The sequence below is a fragment of the Megalobrama amblycephala genome, linkage group LG3 (genome assembly GCF_018812025.1).
Source record: "Megalobrama amblycephala isolate DHTTF-2021 linkage group LG3, ASM1881202v1, whole genome shotgun sequence".
In the NCBI taxonomy this organism is placed as follows: domain Eukaryota; kingdom Metazoa; phylum Chordata; class Actinopteri; order Cypriniformes; family Xenocyprididae; genus Megalobrama; species Megalobrama amblycephala.
In genome coordinates, this window is record NC_063046.1 from 19,785,671 (window position 1) to 19,808,525 (window position 22,855).

Sequence of the window (22,855 nt, forward strand, 5' to 3'; positions counted from 1 at the left end):
AATAATAATCAGTGTTTACATCCGAACTATAAACTTTTTAACACATAAATAAAGATACCATGTGGTTGAAAAGACTGTTTGTGAAGCTGTTTCATACCTATTCATGACAACTGCTTTCTCTGGCTCAGCGGCAGCACAAAACACAGATTTGAATGTTCTGCTGTGATCATAGGCTACTTGTCAAAAGGTTTAATAGACAGAGCCATATCGTTGTCATTTAGGAATATGATTGCATGGCTGTTTAAATTGAGATCTCAATCTTTTAACAATTTATAGTGCAGCTCTAAGCGAGATTAACAAGCAAAACAACTTGCGTTTATGCATTTGGCTTTCTGATTGCAGAAATCCAAGAATGAGAGAACAAACAATTTTGTAATTTAGTGTCAATACATAATCTTTTTAGACTGAGGAGGACGTTTAGATTTCTAACAGTTTACAGTGTGTTTTCTTAATATTATGAACTCAATAAATACAGACATAAATCACATTTCATCTCAGTAAATGCCTTCTACAAAAGCTCCTAGATCTTGCATCCAATATATTTTCTACACCATCTTTATCTTCTCATCCTCTTTATCATTGCACTGTTGAAGTTCATATAACGGAATCTCAAAGTGATAAAGGGAGAGGTAAGTAATTATCAATTCTCCTTGGCACAGATCACACCTATGTGCAAGTAAATTAGTCAAGCTGACCCAGATAAGAAATGGGAGGGATTATAGGGACAGAGCAGCCTACAGAGGGGCCCATTTGGACCATGATGAATGACACACACACACAGAGCAAGCTAATAATAGAAAAGGATGTTGGAAGAGCAGTGCCATGCAGGGGTGGCACTAGTAAGCCAGGTGACCGGTTTGTGTAAATAAAGTATGTTGCAGGTAAACATCAGCTGCTAAACAAATCCCAAAACATCTGGCTTCACCCACCATGCCCACAGGCCCAGAGTGCCAGAGGAACCATGAAAGAGGTTGGTGGGGAATTCTGGTTTCTTGGGGCATGATCTGTGGTGGGCAAATTTGAGTGTGGATGTGTTTGAGAAAGCAAGGTCAGCAGACCAGGGACAGATGTTGTATAAATATTTACTGTTGTGTATAGCTACTCTAACTGCTGTACAGTCTGGTGTGTAGACCCAGGAAAGGCTATTGTGTGTTGGGATTAGTTAAGTCTGTATGATTTTAACTGATATCTCCTACTGACACACTGCAGAAAAAGATATAAATAACTGACTTAAAACCATCTTTTTGGTGAAAATGCTAACGTGCATAAGACTTTTGCACAGTACTGTATATATCAAATAACATATATATTATATATAAAATATAATATTTGATATGATATATATGTTATTTGATATATACAGTACTGTGCAAAAGTCTTAGACATGTTAGTATTTTCACTGAAAAAAAAATGGTTTTAAGTCAGTTAGTTATATCTTTTGCTGTAGTGTGTCAGTAGGAAATATCAGTTTACATTTGCCATTAATTGTAATAATCCAGTGAGATTTTAGTATGCATAAGGAGTCTGACAACAACCGGTATGATCCACACGGAGATCTGATCTCACCATCATCGAGTCCATCTGAGATTACATGAAGAAACAGAAAAAACTGTGACAGACTAAATCCAGAAGAACTGTGGCAACATCTCCAAGAAGCTTGAAGAAACCTGCCTGTGGTTACCAGCTGTTGTCAAACTCCTTGTGCATACAAAAATCTCACTGGACTATTACATATTGATTAGCTCTAGTAATTTTTAATGTTCTGAATTCATTTTTTATTGAATAAAATGTTTTCATTAGTTTTTATTATCATTTATAAATGCAAATTCATCACAACATAAGGATTTATTTATTTATGAGAGGCACAAGAGAAGAAACAGGGGTCCGTTCTTCGTAAGAAAGTAGCAATGGCTGGGACAGAATCACCTCCACTTAAAAAAATAGCCTGCTCCCAAGCAGGTTTGAGCTTACGGACCTGTTGCTATGACAGGAACTCTGGGATGAGCTTTGAAGAACCGAACAATCCTGGATCATGTCAAATTAACAACGATGAAATCCTGCCATCTAAGTAATCCACGTATGAAGAACGGACCCCAGGTGTTCAGTTCGAAATACTCACCATTGTGTAATGAAGTGGACAAATTTCTCACTGAACTGGCCAACTGGAAGCACAGGAGGATCCTAAAAATAAGCATATACACATGGTCAAAATCATTATTTACAAAAACATCCACAAAATATAATTAAAATATCGATAACATGTTTATACTTCACAAAAAAAAAATCTATGATTTATAACTTGTAGGTTTTGTGTGGCCTTGACTAGGTTGCAGAAAGGTTGCAATCCATAATGAGAGTGGACAGTCAAAAGCAGCCGTGTACATTCAATTTTAGAAGCACCTGAACCCCTCTTTTGTTGGACAGTAGAAGATTTCTGATGCACAGAACAAATGGGACAAACACACACAAACAGACAAAAAGCTTAGAGAGAGAGAGCCATTCATGGGCTCCTAAAGCAGAAAGCATACAGTTGATAAGAACATTTAGTTACGACCTCAACCTCCAGATAGTTAACATGGTATCAAAATTAAATCAGCCACTTGTAAAGGACAGACACAATGAAACCAAATGGAAAAAGTGAAATAAAGTCAAATTCCAGATCTCTTTCTCATGTGGGTCATGTGAATAGGACACTTGCATCAGTGCATGTATTCAGACACCACGGAAATCAAACTGAGACATTCTTTGTAATATAATCTTTATCAAGAAACTGAGCCTTTTTTTTTTTTTTTTACCTAAACTAGAGAAGAAAGACAAATGTGGCCTGTTTCAGATAGATTATTTGTATTCCAACCATAAAAATAATATGAATTAATACGGCCTTTAGGAAAGAATGATAAACATTCTGTCTTCAACACCAAAGCTTAAGGTTATATATATATATATATATATATATATATATATATATATATATATATATATATATAAGCTAAACCTTAAGCTTTGGTGTTGAAGACAGAATTGAGATTCAAGGTGTTTGGGAAGGACTGATGTATTGGAAGGGAACGTGTTTTCTTAAAAAAAAAATAAAAAAATAAAAAATAAAAAATGGTGAGGGACAATGAGAAGAAGAAACTGATTTAACAGCCAGTAGGAATTATATGAAACCTTTCCTGCACATACATGCAATCTACCATTTACAAAACAATAATGGATAATGGAAAGGAATAATCTGATCTGCTGTTTTTGAGGGGATTTGTGTTTGCAGGGCTCCACACTGTGACTAAAACTCTCAAACGTGCAACAAAAAACAAAAACCTTTATATCATTGGCGACAGTCAGGAAAACTTTGTGTGCATTAACAGCCGTGATGTCCGATTCAACTCTTATGAACTGGTTCTTTTTAATGACTGATTCACAAAACAGTCTCAAACTCATTCAGGACTTGATGGTGTGAATCAGACTCAGTCACTGATTCATTCAGAGCCAGTTGTCCAATTCAAAATGAATCGAGAACCATTACTCAATGCTAGAATATAATTAACTTTTTTTTTTTTCCAGCAAACAGCATAAATACAGTCATGATCACTTGAGTGACAGCATAAAACTGGAACCAATTTATTCTAAATGCAACAAGAAAAACAGTATTACATAACCGTTTATTTAATTGTCGTGGGTCCACGTACTAAAACATCCATTCAGCAGACTGTTCAAATAGGAATTTAACTAAAGTGCTTTTAAATACCATGTTTATTGAGAAAATCTTTAATTCGTCAACTAAAAAAAAAGAAGAAGTAATTTGGCTCCCAAATGTTTCCTTTTAGGCGCAAACATCTCCCTAGTCATTTTATTTGTCATTATCTGTGATCTAGAGAGTGAAACACACACCTATTCAAATGAACATAGCCAGAGGTGAACAAGCACAGCTATACATCATTACACAGCCAAGACTCACAGCCTGGAGGCCAAAGTACACATACATGTCCCATGCCTGGACCAGAAACACAGATTCAGAGCAACACTCATAACCAGGCACATATAAATACAGTGAGAGATGCACAGGGCCTCACACACGTACACGTACACAAACAGATGCACATACACTTGAGGACGCACAAACACCTTCATTTGGGAGTCTTTGATGTGGCGGCTGCATGATGAGGATGATGATGAAAGCACTATTATATTATGCAGCTTGCTGCCATTATCCAACACTACAAACAGAGCCAGACCACAGCCAGTCTTCCTCCACAATACCAGCAGTAAATATACATGTAATTGCCCAGCAGCAATTATCAGGCAAAATTAGATCAGTAATTACAGAGGTGAATTTAAGCCCGAATCTTATTAGAAGCATCAGGGTTGTTTCAATACGCAAGCATAGAGGGACAATTAAAGACGGGCTGCCGTGCAGATCTGAAATAGAGCGTCTCCTATAAAGAAGTGCACTATAAATTGGCAAAACACTGAGAAGAGCTGAACCTGATCGAGAGAAAGTAAACAAGAGGACAAAAACAGCTCGAGTGCTTCACCTCATTTAGCCATTTATTCACCCTTCCCGTGAGCCCTGCGAGACCTTGCGGCTGATTATTTATACCGAGGTCACCATGGAAACCAGCTATACATGCTCAAATACAATGCCCTTCAAACAAACTAGACTGTCATTACCAGCATTCCCCTCCAAGTACAAGTAGTCAGATTACTAGATCAACTACATGTGACCTTCCTGAATTTCGCCCATGTACTTGACACTTCATTGCTATTTAGTGACTTTTCATCATTACTGATGGTAAGCTCACGCTTAATGGGTCTCAGATCGTACATTCATACCACAGGATATTCTTTCATTTTTCTAATAGACTGGTCTTGATGTCCTTCTCAGGTGGTTATCCTCTTTATTCTGGCTTTTTCTTGAATTCTCTCAGGTACAGTTTCTAAATGTTCTCTTTTCTCCTGCTCTTTCAGTCCATCACATTCACTCTGCCTCTTTCTCGGTCTGTGCACTAGATTACTCTTTAAAGTAGGTCCTGGGGAGCACCCACAACTCCCATCTCAAGCTCCCTCTCACTGTCTCTCTTCGAAGGTTGTAAATCAGTGGCAGTGAGTAATAAGGCCTTGGTCAGCTGAATGCAGTCGGCAGCGGCGTGGCGGCGCGCTCTCTGGCCTGAGGGAAATGGAGCGAAGGGCACGGCAGAAAATAGTTTGAGTGATGCCTCTGCCGGGTGAGTAATGAACAGTTCACGTGGGTCAACTCATTACACGAGCGGCCGTTTAATTATTAATTACGTGCAGCAATCTATAGCAGAAAGGACACGTTCGGTATGTTTAATGTGTGTTTATGCTTCCCTCTCCTTCATCTCTCTGTGGCGTTCTGTTATTAGCATGTGTCAGTGAGTAGCTCAAGCAGAGAGGAGAAGGGAGAGGCTCCCCCCACACACACACAATTAACACAATTACTTATTAATTACTCACATAGCGGTGGAAAGCGCATTTAAATGTCGGAGTTACCATGCCCTACAGGCTTTAAATAAATGCTGAGGAGACCGATGCAAATTTGGGGATTTTTTTGCGTGTTGAGTGTGGTAAAAGATGACCTCTTTTACTTCCTCAGATCTGGTAATTTAAGAAACTAATCAGATGAGGTTTGCTGAGATATAACCATTCAGATCAGATTTTTTTTTTTTATTTATCTTATCATCATTATTTTACTAGAAAAAAGCAAACGGTGGCTCAGGGTGAACGCGTAGAGCTGCTGAGTGAGCAGACAACAGCATATTTAAAATAGTTAGACGGAGCACAACACAATAGGAAATAATGTGGGGTTGAGACATTCAACTTTTGAACTTGACACAATGTTCATGTCATGAGATACTGAAAAAAGTGAGATAAATGTTTCGAATATGATGATTTGCTGCTCAAGAAACAATTCTTATGACATATACCTCTTCTTATAACTGTTTTCAAAATTGATAAATGTTTCTTGATCAGCATATTAGAATGATTTCAGAAGGATCATGTGACACTGAATTTCATCATTACTCAAGTCTTCAGCTTTACCATCACAAGAATAAATAAAATTTTAAAATCTATAAAAATTTACATTGTAATAATATTTCACAATTTTACTGTATTTTATCAAATTCTAGATTATTGTGCAGAATGATCAGATGCATTTTAAATAATTGCAAAAAGCTTCATTGGCCAAAAACTTGGAATACTTTTTGTGCGCAAAAACAAAATGACTTTATTCAACAATTTCTTCTCTTTCTTGTCATTCTCCTACATTGTTCACCTTTTAAACCCAGTGCAACGCTTCTGGGTTCTTCGTCAGAATGTCGGCTCAGTATTGGCCGACGCTGCACACGTGAGCAGCACGACGCATGAGCGTGATGCTGATGCAGGAGCTGGCCAATAATGAGCCGGCATTCTGACGAAGAACCTGGAAGCGCTGCACTGTGTCTACAACGTAAACAGCGTAGGAGAATGACAGGGAAGAAAAATGATTGAATAAAGTCGTTATTTTTGTTTTGTTTTTGCACACAAAAAGTATTCGCGTCACTTCATAAAATTAAGGTTGAACCACTGCAGACACATGAACTATTTTAAAGATGTCTTTACTACCTTTCTGGGCCTTGAAAGTGGTAATTATATTACTGTCTATGGAGGGGTCAGAGAGCTCTCGAATTGTGTTCTGAAGATGAACAAAGTCTTACGGGTGTGGAACGACATGAGGGAGTAATTAATGACAGAATTTTCATTTTTGTGTGAACTAACCTTTTAAGGGGAGAGGCTCAACTGCAGTAAAAAAGACTTCAGGACGTCCTAGAGTGTCCAGCATGGACCAGGACTGTCTCCTTCTAAGGTGTCAGCTATGAAATCGTGTCACCACTTGTGCAGAGCTTGCTCATTATTGGCAGTAGGTGGGTAAGAGTGCATCTGCACACATGGTCTGGTGTCAAGAAGGGCAGCAAAGAAGCCACTTCTCTTTAAGAAAAACATCAAGGTCAGACTGAAATTCTGCAGCAAATACAAGGATTGGACAGCAGAAGACTGGTGCAAAGATGAAGCCCCCTTTCGATTGTTTGGGACATCTGGAAAATCGATTGACTGGAGAAGAAAAATTTATCATGAGTCCTGTGTCATGCCAACAGCGAAGCATCCCGAGTTCATCAAAGGGAGTGGGCTCTCACACAATTCTGGCTTAAAACACAGCCATGAATAAAGAACAGTCTCAAAACGTCCTGCAAGAGCAATCCTCTCAACGACCCAGGAGCAATCTGGTGATGATTTGTACATTTTCCAGCACAATAGAGCACCACATCACAAGGAAAGAGTGATAATGAAGTGGCTCAGAGATCATTACATTGAAATTTTAGATTCGTGGCCAGGCAACTCCCCGGATCTTAATCCCACAGAGAACCTAGGGTCAATCCTCAAAAGGCGAGTGGACAAGAAGAAGCCCACAAATTATGATAAACTCCGAGCACTAATAAGGCAAGAATGGATTGCCATCAGTCAGGATTTGGCCCAGAAGCTGATAATCAGCATGCCAGAGCGATTTGCTGTAGTTATGAAGAAGAATATTTACACTGTAAATATTGACACTCTGCATATATTGAATGTTTTTGCCAATAAAAGCCTTTAAAAGTTATGAAATGATTATCAATGTTTTCCAGGATAACATATACATATATTTCAAAACTGCTAGCCTGACTTGATGAAATACTGCATACAACTCCACATACAAGCCAAAGTTAGGTATACCAGAAAGGTGTGTATATCAGAGAAGTGAGTTTAGCACAGTCCTTGTATCTATTTCAAGGAAAATCTGGGTTTAACTGACCCTGACCCAACTCCTCAGAGAGTTGAGGGTGAGAAAATGTGTCAGGGTTTAGCTGGGTGTATTTTAGCACCTAACAGATGTCAAGGTTAATGCAACAACTCTGTGGTCCATAACCCTCAGTTGTCCAGAGCCCTGTCATGCTACATTAAACCAGCAAACTGAGTGTTTTTTTTACACAAGTATGTAAGCGAGAGATAAAATGAGAAGTAAAGAGAGAGAAAAAGACAAAATAAGAAGTTATTTAAAAATGTTGAGCTGCAGACACAGTCTGACAAACAAACACTGTTTGTACACATAAGAAAATATATGAAACAATTTATAATTTAGTCTTTTTTTATTTATTTATTAAACTATGATTATTTTACTGTCAAGTTCAAATCCAGAGTTAAGCCAATTGTTCCGTTGAAGGCCTTGACATCAGCACGGCCGAGCTCTCGACAGCTCCAGCTCTTCAGAGCTCAAACCCTGAGCAGAGCTGATAATGCACCTCGCTTCATTAGGAAACAAAATATCAGCTTTCCACCCCATTAGGGACGGTTTCGTACATGGGACACAGACTCACCTCATCAACAATGCACTGCAATAACTGAAGAGGCTGTGATAGAGGGGGGTAAGAGAAAAAGAGATTAGACCCCATACAACATCCTTACAGTGCAAAGGAAATAAAATCATTAATGCAATAAAACAGGTAGCAATACAGCTTAATCAAATGCACTCTGACTCGAGAAAAGCCATTTGATCTGTAATGTTTTCTTATTTCTAATGGCACCTAATCTGAATACAGGCTGTTAAGACAGAGCGTATTATTATCTGGTATTAACTTCAGAGGGAGGCAACCAAGCGAAGTGAGGAGAAAACTGCAAGGGGTTGCGAGAAGAGCCGCCTACATCTCCGAAAATACATGAAAAACACTTACCATTAAGGAACCCTGGTTCTTTTGAATCTGTATGGAGAAAAAATAATAGAGAAGTGGATTTAGGTGAGAATGAGTGAGCGAGAGCAAAATGCAATTAGCATGTCACAATCACGATTATTGCAACAGAACATGTTTATGATCACAGGCGGAAAAAACCCTGATGGCAATATGTGGACATGATTTGTTAACATCATTTACAATAAAAACACAGTCACTGGAAGTCTGATCCTCAATTAGGATAAGCTTTGCCTAGCTTCTTTTTTTTTCAGGTGTATATGTATTTCAGGTGTACTCAAGTACGCTAATGATATATTTCTGAAAATGTCTAGCGATAAAATAGTTGGTTATTTCTCTGACAATCATATAACTTATTTAACAAGCATTATTTTATATTCATTTGACCATTTTCATGTATAATCATGTGATTAAATCAAATGTTAAAAAATCTTCAGGGATTTTCTTTCCTGGATACAAGTAATCATCTGAGAGAAAGTTTATCTTAGAAGTAGATAGAGAAAGTCTTGACATATTTTGTAGTTTGAAACAAAATTTTAGTTTACTTTTTTCCTGCTCAAGGCCAACTCTTCATTTATGCAATCTGGTCTAAATGCTGGACCACATAATTTAAGACAACAGTGTGAGGCCACTCTGATGACATATTATGCAAGTCATTGATTCTCTTACACAATTAAACAAGGCCCAGCTCTCTTTAAATACCTGGGAGACGTTGGACCTTTAATGTAGAAACTAAATAACACACAGCATTGCTTAAAACAGCAAAGCGTGGCAATCATAGGACAAATAAAGGCATAAATATTTGTTGTATCAGCTGTTTTCAAATTAAAACACTGAAGACAGATGAAATATTTCAATGTGATCTCCACTAAACAGTCAAGACAATTTTAAACATCACCTCAGTTTCTTGAGTGTTGTAAAAGTGTTACAATTCCTAAATGTCCTAAACGGAAACTAATGCAAAGCAGTGCTGTTCTTTATTTAAAAAAAAAAAAAAAAAGCTTTTCCAAACTAGTAAATAAAATGATTATTTGAGAGTAGGTTTTACAAGAAAATAACATTTTTGTCTTTCTACTTCGAAATTTCATGATTGATTCAGCAGTGTTGTAGTACTCGAGACCGATCTTGGTGTTGAGACCTGTCTTAAGACCATATTTTGAAGGTCTTGGTCTTTTTTTATTTCAAGACCGGTCAAGACCACAACTGTGGGGATATCGCTAAATTGCAGTTGGATTGTCTGATTTCTTTGTTAACATCATTAATATGATTGGATGTAAAACTTCCTGTGTCAAATGCAATCAATAACTTATTTCTAATTTCATTTATTTTATTACTGTTGTGCCAGGTCAGAAATCAACAAGGGATTATGTCAAAAATCTCACCAAAATTAATAAAAATGCCCACAAAATTCAAGATATGATTTCAGAAAAGTACTTGTATAAGATCTTGATATTTATATTTTAACATATGATATAATTAAGCAATATCACAAGAAAGAGGATTGTTTTCACAAATATGAGCACAATTGCAAACAACATATTGATGCTCAATAAACAAAATGTTATTTTTAAAACATTAATCTCAACATTATTTATGCATTTGTAATTTCTACCAATTCAGAGGCAACTTCTGTTCCACCTCTGCAGTGTAAAGATGAATTTTGTTGTTAGTGATTTCAATTGATTGGTAACGGCTCTATATAGTGTCTTATTATTCTAATTGTAATTATTGATTAATAATAAGACAATTCTCAAGCAAAAAATGTGGATCTTTCAGATGAATTTGAGGAGTGCTAGTCTGGTCTTGGTCTTGACACGTCTTGATCTCAACCCCCCCAAAGTCTTGGTCTTGTCTTAGTCTCGACACACACTGGTCTTGGTCTCGGTTTAGGTAGTCTTGACTACAACACTATAATTCAGTGTAACTTATTGTTTCTTTGTAATTATTTGTGAAATTTACTAGCAATCTGAGTGAAAATTATTTCAAAATATTTAAAAAAAATTCAGTATATAGTTATAAACTGAACAACAACAAATGCTGACAGAGGCAAAGACTGTCCAAACAATAATAGTGAGGTGAAATATACAATTAAACCAGCTTCATTGCATTCCAAGAGCAATGATATTTAGTCATTTCTGTGTATGTATCACTCCACTTGTCTGTGTTTGCAGACCAAAATACGTGATCTGGTGATTTTTGCCCCAAAAAAGACCAGCCAATGCTTTCTTTCACTCCAGGAACGCTCACAATGAGGTTTCACCAATGACCATGTGGCGGGAAATGAAAAACCTGGAGTGGAGCTAGAGCAGAGTGATTACACAACACTTGGGCCTAATTTTTTTCTGAACTGCAAGTTCTTTGATTTTAACTTCTTGATTACAGAACTGTTGTATAAAAGCAATATCACACTCAAAATTGTGCCGTTATACTAAATATGGCCAAGGCTGTGATTACCTTCAGCCTTAACAGCTTGTTGTACAACAACACTCTTGGTAGGGTGATATTGCTTAAATATAGCATTAAAGCTCTGGAAGAGCAAAAATCATACAGTATATTCAGATGAATATGGGACTTAAAATGAGCTGAAACCAAAACAGCCGGAAAACAGAAAAGGCAACAACAAATCAATCAGGAGGAGAAGCGCTGGAGGCTGTATACACACGCCAGCCAGTCTGCAGTCTTCAAAGATTTTCCGAGCGAGCCATCGGGAGACGCCATTAACTCCTGACAAAGAATGCAAATTAATCCCAACATGGGGTGAGACGAAATTAAAGAGCCTTTTATAATCAATGACAAGATAACACATAGAAAACACACACACACACCCTTGCAATCATGCATGCACTCACACACAAAACAGTGGCAGATTTGTGGCTCTGAGTGCGGGTGAAGCAGGGGCAGGGCATCAGAAGTTGATGCAGAAATACAGCGGGCATCTCTCAAGATCTCGCCGCACAATGGACAATGACTCTGCGAGCGTGTGTGTGTGTGTGTGAGAGAGAGAGAGAACAGACAGATGCCTGGGCTGATGTGAGTGACAGGCCAGGCCTGAGGTAGCGTGTGTGCTGGCTGGGTGGCGTGTGCAAGCGTGTGTGTGCGATGCCTGCAGGTGAAGAGTCTGCAGCACCATATGGAGCTGTGAAAATTAACATCAAGAGCAAAAACGCTCTAGCAGTGGGAGGTTTAGCTCTCCCTCTCTTTCTTACTGACTAACCCCCTCCCTCTTTCTCCTTCATGCTTCTCTCTCTCTTTCTCTCTCCATTTCATTCCATATGAATTCTGAAATGCAGGAACAGGGAAAAGGGAGAGTAAGAAAGATTAAAGTAGGAAGTAATAAATTAATGGGGTGTGTATACATGAAATGCTTCAGTATAATGCCTCTGGCTCTATGGGCCAAGAACAAAAGTTTTGCCATTCATTGGTTTCAATCGCTTTATCTGATAATGATATACGATGATGCACTCGGAGAAGAACCGCAGACCTGAAAGGATTTCACACATTCCCATGTCACGGTCTATGAGTATTTTTGTTTTTGTTTTGATGGGTTAGGTACAGGCCAACATCTAAAACACTAATTTTGGTAGAGGATTACTGTACAATATTTAACATCAAAAGATCCAATCATGGTTCCAGACACTTTGCGTGTATGAAGGAGTGTTTGTGTGTACATATGAATACATTAGTTTATGTAATAATACTCAGTGGATTAACATGATAATGGCTCTGTTAATAGATAATGCTGGAGAGCAGAGAAAAACAATTTCAAATGAGACGAGCCTCCAGGCCCCGGGATAATGCACACACAAATGCAGGCCTCTAGCCTTCTAATGTTCTTTCTACCCATCAACTGTTCATCATCTCTCACAGTTTGTTCATCCTATATTTTGTCTTTCTATTCGGTTACAAATATCTACACTAAAATGTATTAGACCTTATGATTAATCATAGCACTCCTCATAATATCCTTTAAATTTCATGTATTGCACATCAATTTTATATTGTAACTTTCGCCATTGTGCACAATAGCTTTGCATCAAGCGATGTATGAGATAAAGTACAAACACGCACACAACGCCAAGCCCAGCCTCCGTGACTGTTCGATGCTCAAGGCTTTGGCTCTAGATGCAGCCTAAAAATGTTCCTTTCTGATTTCCCCTGCATGCCCTGAGTGGCTGCTTTGTTTTAATATGCTAATTAACCCAACAGGCATGCTGGGAGTAATTTATTGAGCATTAGTCAACATTTCCCTCATTAAACTCACTGCACTCTTACATACAGAACTTTAAAAACCGAGAGTCTGATTAGAAAAAACTAGGGCACCGAATCAGAATTGAGTATACAGTATATTTCTATATACACACATCTGAAAACTGTCACCAAACTAATTAAAGTAACACTTCACAATAAAACCATTTTAAATGTATTAGAATAACATTAGTTAATGCAAGTCATTATGAACAAACAATTAACAATACTTTTACAGCATTTACCTAAATCTCTTATGTTCACCAAGGTGAAATTTCTTTTATCAAAAATACAGTAAAAACAGTAATACTGTGAAATATTAGGGGTGTAACGGTACACGTATTCGTACCGAACCGTTTAGGTACAGGGCTTTCGGTTTGGTGCATTACATTGCAACATTGTAGCCTAACCACCAATAACCACCAATAATTGCAATAAGCTCTGCGTTTTGTTACTTTCGATAAGAAACAAAGTGTCACGAAATCACAAAATGTAAACAGAAAATGCAGTTTTGACGCGCTTTGATGCGGTGTGACAGATCACTGTACAGGCGCTTCAGTTCAACCAGCAGCGAGAGCGCGGCGTGAACGCGATCATCTCTTCCTCTTTAATACTAGTTACAGAATACACATGAAAGAACATCTGAAGGTATGTTGAAAGATACAGTACAACTTACTGAAACGGTCATATCTCGTGTAATTGCTCAATCAGTGTTTCAATGGCGGAAAGACATCAATGAAAGCTTGTAAACAATATGTCATGTAGCATTTACCTCAGAAAAGCCATTCAGTGTCCAAAGTTTGTTAGTTCGCTAGAGAAATTAACTCTTTCACTTAATATATGTACTGTATTAGCCTATATAATCATTATATCTCACTTAACCCTTTAGTGATGTCCTGATTAGGCTATTTAATATATGTTTAAATAAATCTGTTGTGAAAATGACAGCCACTGTGTTGAAAAGATTATATTTCAACAACGAATTGGAGTAAAAACATTTAGAAGTTAAGGCAAAAACTGCCTTAGGTGCAGCTTACATGTTTGCATAGGCCTATAATTTGTTATTTGAGTGTTGATTATTTTATCGAAAAATAAAAAGCAATTGAATTTAGGCTAATAGTTTGGGCTCAGTTGTTAACCTTTAATATTATAGTAGCATAATGTTCAAGTTAGGGTTCCCTACATAGTTTATAGCATTAGCAGAGATAATTTTTTTTATCCTTAAGAAACTTTTAGTTATAATTTAATATATTTAAACACAAAAACACAATTTGTTCAGTAAACCACTGTTTAAAGGTGCCGTAGAACGTCTTTTCAAAAGATGTAATATAAATCTAAGGTGTCCCCTGAATGTCTCTGTGAAGTTTCAGCTCAAAATACCCCATAGATTTTTTTTAATAAATTTTTTTTAACTGCCTATTTTGGGGCATCATTAACTATGCACCGATTCAGGCTGCGGCCCCTTTAAATCTCTCGCTCCCTGCCCTCCCGAGCTCTCGACTATAAGTGCAGTTATACAGTGCATAAACAAAGTTCACACAGCTAATATAACCCTCAAATGGATCTTTACAAGATGTTCGTCATTCATGCTGCATGCATGCATTGATTCCTGTGAGTATAGTATTTATTTGGATGTTTACATTTGATTCTTAATGAGTTTGATAGTATGCTCCGTGGCTAACGGCTAATGCTACACTGTTGGAGAGATTTACAAAGAATGAAGATGTGTTTGTGAATTATACAGACTGCAAGTGTTTAAAAATGAAAATAGCGACGACTCGTCTCCGCGAATACAGTAATAAACGATGGTAACTTTAACCATTTAACAGTACATTAGCAACATGCTAACGAAACATTTAGAAAGACAATTTACAAATATCACTAAAAATATCATGTAATCATGGATCATGTCAGTTTTTATTGCTCCATCTGCCATTTTTCGCTATTATTCTTGCTTGCTTACCTAGTCTGATGATTCAGCTGTGCACAGATCCAGACATTAATACTGGCTGCCCTTGTGTAATGCCTTGAACATGGGCTGGCATATGCAAATATTGGGGGCGTACATATTAATGATCCCGACTGTTACGTAACAGTCGGTGTTATGTTGAGATTTGCCTGTTTTCCAGAGGTCTTTTAAACAAATGAGATTTATATAAGAAGGAGGAAGCAATGGAGTTTGAAACTCAACGTATGTCTTTTCCATGTACTGAACTCTTGTTATTCAACTATGCTGAGGTAAATTCAATTTTTGATTCTAGGGCACCTTTAATAAAAAAAATAAGCAATTTTATGTTTAGTTTTCTCCCCACCTGCTGTACCGAAAACCGTACTGAACCGTGACTTCAAAACCGAGGTACTTTATTATATTATATTATTAATTATAGGTATATTATATTATAGGTATATTATTACAATTTAAAATAACGGTTTTCTATTTTAATATATTTTAAAATGTAATTTATTCCTTTGATGGTAAAGCTGTATTTTCAGCATCATTACTCCAGTATTCAGTGTCACATGATCTTTCAGAAATAATTTTAATATGCTGATTTGATGTTCAAGAAATATTTCTTATTATTATCAATGCTGAAAATAGTTGTGCTGCTTAATATTTTTGTGGAAATCATGATAATTTTTTTTTTGTAGATTCTTCAATTAATAGAAAGTATAAAAATAAAAATATATATATTAGATATTAGATATATAGATAGATAAACATTAACCTAGATTAATAAATTCTGAAAAAGTAATACTCATGATACCTCATGCATTACTGTCATATTGTCAATGAAATTAACATTATTGTAAAGTGTTACCATGTATAAATTAATTTAGAAAAAAGAACGCAGAGAACCAGAACTGCCTTTAATAATAGACTAAGATATTTAGAAGTGCTAAGAATCATAAACTCAGTCTGCTGTTAATAAACAAAACAACAAGTTATATAGAAAGTATCAGAACAATACCAGTTTAGATCTCACTTATTCATTAGAGTTCCTTTGACGACAATCATCTTGTGAAATAGAAGAAAATTTACCAAATACGGTTATAATTGTCCCAAAAACAACACTATTTTTGGCACAGTTTAATTAAATAAGTAAAACCAAATACATTAAATACACTGCAGGCACCATAAATAGACATGCGTCATGCATAGGTGCCATGTGGTTCCTAAACTGGGAACCCTCCAAATGAATCCGGATTATAATACGGGTTTGTCTTTCTTAAAATGGGATAATCTTGATAAATCCCTGCATGAAATCTGATTACAGGGTTGATGGGATTGAGGAATGGAGTGAGTCAGCAGGATTGTATGTAATGTAAGATGAGCAAACAAGGGTGGGATATAAGCAGTTGCGGGATGAACAGCTAGTTAATTACTGCCCATACGCTAAGATCATGAGGGAACGGGTGTCCGCCGTGCCTCCGGGGCAAAGAAATGTTGAGAATTCAAGAGCTGAGCATTAAATTGGTTAAACTGGTATCTGGTTTGTTGAAGCAGACTCACCTGTGGATATGGAAAAGAGCCCAGTGCCAACTGCGAATGAAAGGACAGAGGAAAAGTTAACTTTTAATGAAGCACACAGGTATATTCACATACACACTCACTCACAAACACCTGGATTAGCATGTGAGCTTTCACATATACAGCTATGATGGATTTCTGGACAATCAAGTCTAGAATTTAAAATAGAATTTGAATTGTTACACCAGAAGTGCTTTTTTTTCAGCACTTTTGTGAAAACTCCTGTTTTAATCAATGAAGCTATCTACTCTATGCTGTGCAATGAATCTCTTATTGACATTATGTTTATACTTTGTTGGCTATAACGGAAGGATTCACAAGCGTGCTGAACAAAATCTCTGCCATTTTAAACTGTGTTGAGCGCAGTGTTGAGACAAGGTTTGTTCTCGCACATGAAGCAGTTTCGGTAGAGATTTTGTTTATGTTTGCTGATCAATGTTTATATGTGAATATAAGCCTAAATTAAATATTTTTATCATATAAAACAATCAAGTCTCTTCAGAAAATTTGGACTAAACCACTCAATTTATATGGATTAGCTTTACAAACACTTTAAGAACTTTTTGAAGCGTCAAAGTGGTAGTCGCGTAGTTGTCTATGGAGGGACAGAAGGCTCTCAGATTTCTTCATTTGTGTTCCGAAGATGAACAAAAGTCTTGCGGGTTTGAAAAGACATGAGGGTGAGTTAATTAATGACTGCATTTTAATTTTGGGTGAACCCTTTAAAGAAGCCTCCTAGCAGCGGGTACCGGTACTGCAAAACGGCAGATATTATCACATTTAATGATCAAATAAATCTTTGGTGGGACAAAAATTCATTTTGGTGGCCGCCAAAATATTTTCAATGCAGGAAAAACCATGTACAAGTGCACAAGTGCAAATTAAGGGCACTTCTTTTTCACAAGGGTTTAAGAAGCAGTAAAATTATCAATCCTGCCTACATCCCAGCATCACAGCAGGTGTACGTACTTCAGCAAGCGTTAATCTGTGAAGACTAGAGCACATGCTGGAGAACATAAAAGAACAGATGCAGATAAAGTAGCAAAAGCAAAAGTCAAACTAAATTATTGTCAAACCATACTTTGATTACATTACAGTTACATTTAGAAAATTAATTCAACTCAAACCACAGTGCATTCATTTATTAAATCTAGCATGCCCATCTCTGTTCAGGAGGTGAGTTCAGTTCATTGGTTAAGAAATCTGCCAACAGAACACAGAGATACTTCACCCGAACTGCTTAAACATTCCAGGAGCCAAGCTGAATCGATCACGTCCCTAACAACATGATAAGGTCAATACTAAATCATAATCGGATCAATATACTGTTCATCAACTCATGATAATGTCAATCCATATGACCCTTGATATTTCCCTCCCTAAACATCTCACTGATAATATCTAACAATATTGATAAATGCAATCAAGGGATTGACTCGAGGGATACAATAACAATTCATCACAGCCAATGAGAAACGCTGACAATTACAAAATGGGAATCAATGAGAACTACCAGCACGGCATTTTCAGTACACGAGTCAAACAACCATACTAAAATCTAATCCACTCATACGTACATTTCATGCTGCTGGATTCTGCTTAGAAAAACATCCATTACAGAAAAATTCACTATACTCTTACAGCTCTTTTCTTTTTTTAGGAACACACACACACACACACACACACACACACACACACACACACACACACACACACACACACACACACACACACACACACACACACACACACACACACACACACACACACACACACACACACCTCTGATCTAGAGAACACAGCACTCTAATTACTGGACGTTCTGCTGGCTGAGTGATTGATAGCGTTTTGCCACACTGACTCCACATCTTTCACTGTTAGACACACACACTCATTTTCTTTAATGTTTCACTACACACACACACACACACACATTTCCTCTTTAATAAACACCCATAGAATTTATTAATTCTCTTTTTTAATATAAAGAAACCACAAACACAAAATCTCATTCCTTACTCTATGCTCTAATGGGAAATCAAGGGGAGAGGGTCCAAAAGGATAGCAGAGCATAAGTGTGTGTGTGTGTGTGTGTGTGTGTGTGTGTGTGTGTGTAGCAGTCAGTGGGAGATCTCGAGTGTGATCCATGCATAGCTGTAGGCCAACATCTGTTTGGACAGGCTGCCTGCAGGGACTATCAACAGCACTCAGCAGAAACACTAAGATACCAGTCCACTCGAACTATGAATGCTGGGCCATATGTATATGTGGGTAGGGGTGGGCGATATGACCAAAATCTTATATAATGATATGAGTAATTTTATTTCACGATAACAATATATATCACAATAAAGTTATTTTTGCTTTAAATAAGGTTATGACATCAACATTTTTGATATCATTGAAATGTCATAATTCTTGTCACAATTTATCACATATCACAAAAAAACTTGTTTTAAAATTAGCCTAAGTAAACAAAAACAATTTAAAACCAGTAAACAGTGATAAAGAAAGAACAAAGAAACTAAATACAAGCATAAAGGAAAACAAACTATAACAGAACAAAGATACAAACGAAATAGACCTTCCTGAAAAACTTCAAGCACTAGAAATAAATACTAAATAAACTGCATAAAGTAATCAAATGTATAAAAAAATTGCATAGTCTTCACTGTGTAAATCGAATATAATTTTGTTTTTATTTAAGTTACAAAAATGATTCAGTCAAGAGCAGTGAGAGATTTTCTCTTTTTTGAATAACATTAATGACACAGATGACAGCAAGTATATTAGGCTGCTGTCACTTTAAGAACAACTGCACAGATCCAATATACTTGTGCGTTTTCCTTCTCAACTGTTTATGTTCACTTAAGGCATAAATTACTTTACTTGCAAAGACGGCCATTTTGACACATAAACATGTATATATTACATTCAAGCCTAATTAGGCAGCAAAAAGAACTCCGTACTCACACGCTCTTCTTGTGGGTACGTCTTTTAGAAACCATCTCTCATATACATACAGTTTTTACATTTGCATATTGTCTTTCACTGCTTACTCTGCTTCAACGGTTTAAAATCACTTGTTTTTAAAAGCGCAATGCTTAAAAACGCATTCAAATGATAAGCTTTCATGCCAGCGCAGCACAGCAAAAGTCACATGAGTGTAACCGCGATAGAGAAGATAGTCCAAAATCTCTACTCAATTTCTACCAGTTAATCATGTCTGCCAGTATATCACCCACCCCTATTTGTGGGCATTTTTAAGAAATTATTATATGACTGATTTACCTCCATGAAAGAGATGCCTACGCTCCACACATCTGAGTGAATACCATACTGTTCCCCAGATATCCGCTCTGGCTATGGAAGCAAAGACACACAGACACAAGAAGAATTATTAACTGGCACTCAATGTCACATACACATTCATACACTTGTGTGGTGATTCTTGTGTGGGCTAGCCCTCTGGAGTCTGAGGCTGATTTGGGGCCTGGAGAAGTTTTGACATGCCCTGACATTTGTGCTTTTTTCAGTTGTTCATAAACATATTAATGACACAAGTGCCATTACACTGTATTCAGCACAAACTAGGCTACCATAATATGTGAGGAACATGTGTGTACATGTTTGTGTTTTTGAAGGAATAACGTTTATGCGTAGTTACTGAAAAAACAAAAAACTTAAGTCACTGATATAAGGCCAATAAAAGTATATTAAATCTGTGTTCACAAGACTTTTGGGTATTGAAGGTTGTAGACTAGAGTTTTTGCTTCAAAATTATGTAAAAATTATGCTGCCTACTTTTTCATTTATAACAATATACTGATTTAGTTTTTGTAAGACACTTTTGCCAAGAAACACGGTATGCGAGGAGGCGTGAATCTCCATGAATAATGGCTCATTCTCACCTGTGAAGACAAAAGAATTGAATAGTAATGACTGAAAAGACTTGCATATTAATGAGGCATTTCAGTCAGGTAGGCTGTGAAAAAAAACTTCTGTGATGTCTCAAGCTCATCATGGTATATGAAACATACAGAAAAATTTTATTACAATATAAATAATGGTTTATATTATACTTTAAAATATAATGTATTTCTGTGATGCAAAGAGTCTGAATATAGGCTTTTAGTTTAAAAGCATGCACATTTGGAGAAATATAGGATTCCATATGTTTATGTCAATTTTCTATACAGAGGAGTTATTTTTTATTTAATATTCATTGTTATCTCTATGAGCGCTGGTGTTTGCAATTCATACTGCAGTCGGAGGGCGCTCTGTGCATTTTAGTCCACAAATTCACCTAAGAAGAAGACGATATTCCATGAATGGTGTTTACCAATTCATACTACAGCCGGAGGGCGCTAAAGAAACAAAAACTCACTTAAAACTTATCAATAGAAGAAAACAAACAGGAATTTACTGAATGTCTTCCAGAGATCGCTAACCATGGCTTTTTCATCCAGATAAACAATTTTCAAGGCAATAAATACACGATTGAGATGATGAATGCATGTGTTGTCTCTGAATTTGCCTGTGAATAGCGCTGGCTCCGTGGGTGTGGCCGCATTAGTGGGTAATGAGCTGAATCACGGACTTCTGACATGGCTCTCTTTTCATACAGATTACATAAACACAGAATGTTTGTTTTCGATTTGACTGCACGATTTAAAACCTGAATTTCAACGTTTTGTTAGACATAAGTATGATTTTTTGTGATTAGTATTCATATTACACTTTTTTCTGAAAATCAGTATTTTAAGATGAGAGATCCTTGTTACATTTTACAAAAAGCACAACATGTACTCTGATTATACATAAAAGGAGATTAAGTAATTGATGTATTACTATCAACAAAAAATGACAGAGTATTTTACTGTTTTGCTGCAATGTGAAAAAAAACCTGCAAAACGCGCCGGCGCGTTTTTAGACCTAGAGTTACTTGACTGACAGCTTTTACAACCAAATATCTGACTAATAAGAAAGATCTATGCCTTCTCTATTCCAGTAAGATAATAAAAAATCCGAAAAAAAACACATTCAACAGAAATGAATGCTGCTTACCGCCATGTATGCATTGGTTCCGACATATGTTTTAGCAATGGAGTTCACCAGCTGTGGAAGAAAGCAGGAGAAATATATTTTTTTAAAAGTATTTTAAGATGTCCTTGTTACAGTGTAATTATACATTTAAGTACTATCAATTAACAACATGTATTTAGGGTTAGGATTAGGGTTTGGTTTAGGGTTAGTGGCATGAAATTATGCACAATTCACTGTTTTTAATATAGTAAGTTTAACAAGGACACTGTAAAAACAAAGTGTTACTGAAATATTTTTAGCAGGAAATCAACTAGAATGTCAAAAAAGGGAAATATCATATCAAGTGTGTGACCAGAATCCTTCTACTGTGGTGTTGAGCAGATTATTCAGTGCAAAGGTGTTGTCACAACACCAAAAATTCAGTAATTGGTGCCAATTCCAAAAACATTTCATGGTTCTTTGGTACAGCACCTTGGCCTTCGCAGATCTATTTTGACATTTTTTTGTCCTGTCCATTGCCATGGTTATCACTGTCAAGCATTACAATTTAAGATTCAGCCAAACATTTAAATACGGCTCTCACTCCTGAAACTTTGCACTGTGTATTTAGCAGCATTATTTTATGTTTTAATAAAAAAATAATAATAATGAAAAGCTGTCTATAACTGAAGCTGTCAATCATTGAAAAGAAGATACAGTTCTGGTCAGAATTATTGTCACACTTGGTAAATATGAACAAAGCAGCCTGTAAAGATAAATCTGCATTGTTAATCCTTTTGATCTTTTATTAAAAAAAAAAAAAAAAAAAAAAAAAAATCTAACCTTTCATTGAAGTAAAAAAATCATAAATAGTAAAAGAAAAAATGTGGGGAAAATCTCTATATGAAATAAATACTTTTCTCCAAAACACATTGGCCACAATTATTGGCACCCTTTTATTCAATACTTTTTTCAGCCTCCTTGTGCCAAGATAACAGCTCTGAGTCTTCACCTATAATGCCTGATGAGTTTGGAGAACACCTGACAAGAGATCAGAACGATCCTTCATACAGAATCTCTCCAGATCCTTCAGATTCCAGCTCCATGTTGGTGCTTTTTCTCTTCAGTTCATTCCACTTATTTTTCTTAGGGTTCAGGTCAGGGGACTGGGATGGCCATGGAAGAAGCTTCATTTTGTGTTCAGCGACATTTTGTGCTCGTGTTGATTTGATGTTTGTTTTGGAACACTGTTTTGGTCAGGTTTTGATTTTTTTTATCTGTT

General features: G+C 36.5%; 1 protein-coding gene across 14 annotated transcripts in view; it reads right to left on the reverse strand.

The window, feature by feature from the left end:
• Nucleotides 1-22,855, reverse strand: part of map2k5 (mitogen-activated protein kinase kinase 5) — a 101,769-nt gene that overhangs the window by 15,192 nt on the left and 63,722 nt on the right. For 9 of the 14 annotated variants that reach the window (XR_007184129.1, XR_007184128.1, XR_007184127.1 and 6 more), the window contains 6 exons: nucleotides 21,616-21,666; nucleotides 19,840-19,911; nucleotides 16,531-16,560; nucleotides 8,760-8,786; nucleotides 8,406-8,438; nucleotides 2,120-2,181 (listed from right to left, as the gene is read on the reverse strand). Coding sequence is in view for 6 of the 14 variants with exons in the window: in XM_048184504.1 (XP_048040461.1) it covers nucleotides 2,120-2,181; nucleotides 8,406-8,438; nucleotides 8,760-8,786; nucleotides 16,531-16,560; nucleotides 19,840-19,911; nucleotides 21,616-21,666 (275 nt within the window). In the remaining 8 variants the exon portion in view is untranslated. Of the gene's footprint in view, nucleotides 1-2,119; nucleotides 2,182-8,405; nucleotides 8,439-8,759; nucleotides 8,787-16,530; nucleotides 16,561-16,582; nucleotides 17,827-19,839; nucleotides 19,912-21,615; nucleotides 21,667-22,855 lie in introns of those variants that run through there. The other 5 variants (XR_007184125.1, XR_007184124.1, XM_048184508.1 and 2 more) reach the window with 2 other exon arrangements.